This window comes from Pteropus vampyrus, unplaced genomic scaffold, assembly GCF_000151845.1.
Source record: "Pteropus vampyrus isolate Shadow unplaced genomic scaffold, Pvam_2.0 Scaffold12, whole genome shotgun sequence".
Classification (NCBI taxonomy): domain Eukaryota; kingdom Metazoa; phylum Chordata; class Mammalia; order Chiroptera; family Pteropodidae; genus Pteropus; species Pteropus vampyrus.
In genome coordinates, this window is record NW_011888793.1 from 10529911 (window position 1) to 10534311 (window position 4401).

Below are 4401 nucleotides of genomic sequence, written 5' to 3' on the forward strand. Positions count from 1 at the left end.
ATTCTAGTTCAAGTAATTAAATCTGACAGATATAAAACAAAAATCAAGAACTACTTTTCTATTTTGTAGTTTTTTCCCCACTATCATCACAGTAATAACGATAAAGAAGAAGAGGAGGAGGAGGGGAAAAAAGTGGAGGTAGCCCCTTTTGTCAAATAATAAAGATTTAGAAGTAGTGCTCTTCAACAGCTTAAGAAAGCTAAACAAGACTCTGATTACCTTCTACATCATCAGCTGCCATGCGAAGAAGGGACTCTGTGAAGTTAACCTCTACACTTTTTTTCTCTAAAATTTTCATGATGATGTCTTGTGTGAGTCCTGGATTTTCTTTTTCAGCCTGTAAGAAAGAAAGCTAGTTTGAAATACAGAAACTAAATCAGAATTTCAAAAGCAAACAATTGTTTAGAACCTGTTGGGAACTTCTTAGACTGCTCAACTTATAAGGGCAGAAATCTTTGTAAAGCAGATGTGATGATGAATTTATTTATGTTTTGTTATAGCTTGTGTATCAGTAACTTCTTATGACAGCCACGGTCCCATTTTCCATTTGAACATAAAATACTTAATACTTCCTACTTCTTTACACTGTCTTGCAAGTGTAAAGATATAAACATGTATTTTGGTAATCCATCAATAACTCTTTTAGGAGTTTAAATGCACTTGAAGATTTTTGCTTTTCATTTTTTTAGAGCAATTTTAGGTTTACAGAAAATTGAGAAGACAGTACAGAGAACTCCCATACTTCTTTCTCCTCTCTGCTCAGTTTCTCCTTATAGTTCACATTTAGATTTAGTATGGTACTTTATTACAACTGATGAACCAATACTGATACATTATTGTTAACCAAAGTACACATTTATATTAGAGTTCACTCTGTCTTATACCTTTCTATGAGTTTTGACTAACGCAAGTATCCGCCATTATAGTATTGGACAGAATGGTTTCAACTGACCTAAAAAATTCCTCGTGTTTCACTCATTCATTAGCTACTCTTTCAGCTTCAGGATCAAGCAATTACTCATCTTATCAGTATTCTGCAGAATTCTATCAGTATTGCTTTTAAATTAACAGAATGTCAGGAAAAACAAACAAAAAAAACCCCAAACAGGATTTCTTTTGCAAGTTTTATAGAAGCTATGTAATCTCTTACTTTCCCATGCAATGATTTTGTTTCCATTTTATTTCTGTAGCAAGAATATTCCCTTCACTAGTTTCGAGAACATCATTAATCCTTTTACTACTTCCTGAGCTCATTTCACTAATGATTTTGCATTGGTTCTATGTTACTCCCTAGGGCACTAAAATCTTCTAGTCATTTTAAGACTGATATAGAGTTCTGAGTTTATCAAAGTTAATTTTTAAGATTTTGGTTTCCCCAAGTAATTTTGTCTCATTTTATTATTTTTAAAAATTTTATAATCACACTCTAATTTTATAATCGCACACTAAAATTAAAAAAAAAAATTATAATCACACTCCAATAAGTTTGTTTCTTTTAGAGTGTTTCCCAATTTTAATTATCATGCTGATGATTTCCTATCTTTTTTGCTGATATTAAACAGAAAATAAAAACAATTTTTAATCAGATGGCAATCTATTTGTTTTCTTATGTGTCAAGAACATTTAACTTCTGCCTTTTCAAGTCCATTCTGGTATCACTGCAGGTCCAGCTTTTTTCTGTTCCTATTGCTTTTTCCATTATAACATCTTGTTTCTCATTAGATTTCAATATCAAAAACTAAAAGGTTTTGAAATGAAATGGGAAAATAACTGCACGCATTTATCTCAATCCTGAGATCATTTTAATTGTTGTCCAATGTTATTCAGGGAAATCATTTCAATAGATGATTAGTAACAATAAAGTGTGTCCTGATGAATTCCATTTAACAGTGGTCCCCCTTTATCTACAGGGGACCGATCCAAGATCTACCCACCCCACACGTGGATGCCTGAAACCTTGGATGGCACCAAACCATATATATATATATATATACAGATACTCCTCAACTTACAGTGGGGTCATGTCCCTATAAGCCCATTATAAATTAAAAATATCCTGTCAAAAAATGCATTTTATACACCTAACCAACTGAACACAGCGTAAGTAGAGGTTACCTTAAACATGCTCAACCCACAGTATTCAGAAAACACTGGCGACATATTACACTGTAGAGTATGAGTTGTTTATCCCCACAATTGAGTACCTAACTGGGAGCTGCAGCTCGCTGCCACTGCCCAGCATCGTGAGTGAGTATTGTACTGCATACCCCCAGCCCAGGAAAAGACCAAAGTTCAAAATTCCAAGTATGGTTTCTACTGAATGCATACAGCTTTCGCATCATTCTAAGTCATAAAATTGTGAGGTCAATCCCCGTAGTATGTTTTTTCCTATACATACGTATCTATGATAAAGTTTAATTTATAATTTAGGCACAGTAGAAGACCAACAATAGAAAAATTATAATAAAATACTGTTAATAGTTATGTGAACGTGGTATCTCTTTTAAAATATCTTATTGTAACCATCCCTTACATGCAGTAAACATTTTGGTGTCACTCGTTTCAGGGGTTCCTTTGCTGGCGTCTTCATATAGGCTAAACACTTTCTGGCGCAACATGTTTTCGTCATTATTTGGAACGTTTTCTGCTCATGTCTTCCACTTCAAAATTTAATGACTTTCCATCTTAACTAAACACTTATTATCCAGTGTGGCCCTAACTTTTGCAGTATGAGCTGCGACAGCAAACTTGCATGAATTTCTTTCCCTCTTCACGATTTCATGAATAGAAGATCTGTACCTACCCATAGATCTTAGTAACTTCAGCTTATTTTGTTTTTCTTTCCTTGTTAAGTCGAGAACTTTCACATTTTCACTTAAAAGAAGCACTTGATGGCTTCTCTTCGGTACATCCTAATTGCCAGTGTCACTACTCTGGAGCTTCAGGTCCACTATTAAGTCAAAAAAGGGTTGCTTGAAACCAAGCAATGCAATACCACAGCAGCTGACCAGATAATCAAAACGGTTACTAAGTGACTCACAAGCAGGGAGCACATACAGCCTGGATACACTGGACAAAAACATGATTCATTTCCCAAATGGGACTGAGCAGGACAGTGTGAAATTTCATCACACTATTCACAATGGTGCCAAATTTAAAAACTTATAAAATTTTAGAACTTATTTTTTTTAAAAAAGTTGCCTTTAAAAGAAAAGCTGTGAGAATATGGCTTAAGATGGTATAAACTTTATTAATTTGGTGAACTGCCTTAAAATTACATACAGTATACCATTTAAATAAGCCAGTATCTGATAACTGGTTTATATTCTCTAAGTAGCATTAAATCTACCTACATAATACATTATCTTGGGGAGCAGGGGAGCATTCTTTGTGTTCTAGACAATGTCAGCAGAAAACAATCTCTCTCTGATTAAATTATAATAAGGTGCTAAAAAAATTAAAAGCTGAAAGCCTGAGAACAAAGTTTTTAATATCGAGATGGTCTGGAGTCCCAAAATGCCAAAGCTGGAACATTACAGAAATCTTACAGAGGTCCCTGACTTTCTCAGTTCAGTGTTCTTAGTGCCAAAATACCTAACAGAGCTGTGTATAAAGCAGTTAGGTTCAAACAAGTTAATACGTACTTATGTCCTAAGAATTTAGTAGCCTTTAAAAAACACACAAATTGAAAGAAAACTATTTTTATTTAATTCTTAAATAAACATGATTACTTATTAATGAAATCTGTGCACCTGCTAGGTGCTGCCCAATTTCTCAAATGTTGGAATTAGATTGGATCCTTCCACTCTCATTTCCTGTTGTACATTGATTTTCTTGTAGTACTTACTTTTTTATCATAGCAATGGCCAAATGTCCAGCTAACAAAAACATGACACCATTGAAAGAATGTAGCCCAAGCAAATATGTTGAAACTGCAAACTACCTCAAGCTGGTAGTTCAATGTTAACCAGATGTTGGGTCCCACTGTGTTCCTTCAAATTTTAAAATATTTCATGACATCCCTGAGATTGCTTTGAGGCCTCAGGGTGCCTCAGCATAGTTTTGAGAACAGTCGTCTTAGTATTTTCTGGCTGTAGCTTTAGTTAAGGTATTTATTTTAAAAACTTTAAATTTACCAAATGAATCAGGCAAAATAAATAGTTTTAACCTTAAATCAGAGAATCTATGTATCTCCAGATATATGTAACTCCCCACATCCCGGCTGCCTTCCCAACACTTGCAGGAACTGAGTTTTCCCCCATAATAAAACCCTAAACTCTATGGGTGTCCAAATGTTATGAAGAATCCAACTGTGAGAGATAACTATCCCGAGGGGTAGTAATACCCACTATTGTGGATCAGTGTTTGTCAACTGTACAACCTATCAGAACCTCACAGAGG

At 34.5% G+C, this 4401-nt stretch overlaps 1 protein-coding gene across 3 annotated transcripts in view; it reads right to left on the minus strand.

Annotated features, from left to right (window-relative positions):
* The window catches only part of PDCD10 (programmed cell death 10), a 44480-nt gene that overhangs the window by 10779 nt on the left and 29300 nt on the right, over nucleotides 1-4401 (minus strand). For all 3 annotated transcript variants that reach the window (XM_023524597.1, XM_011380013.2, XM_011380017.2), the window contains one exon: nucleotides 220-337. In XM_023524597.1, coding sequence (XP_023380365.1) covers nucleotides 220-337 — 118 coding nt within the window. The remainder of the gene's footprint in view (nucleotides 1-219; nucleotides 338-4401) is intronic.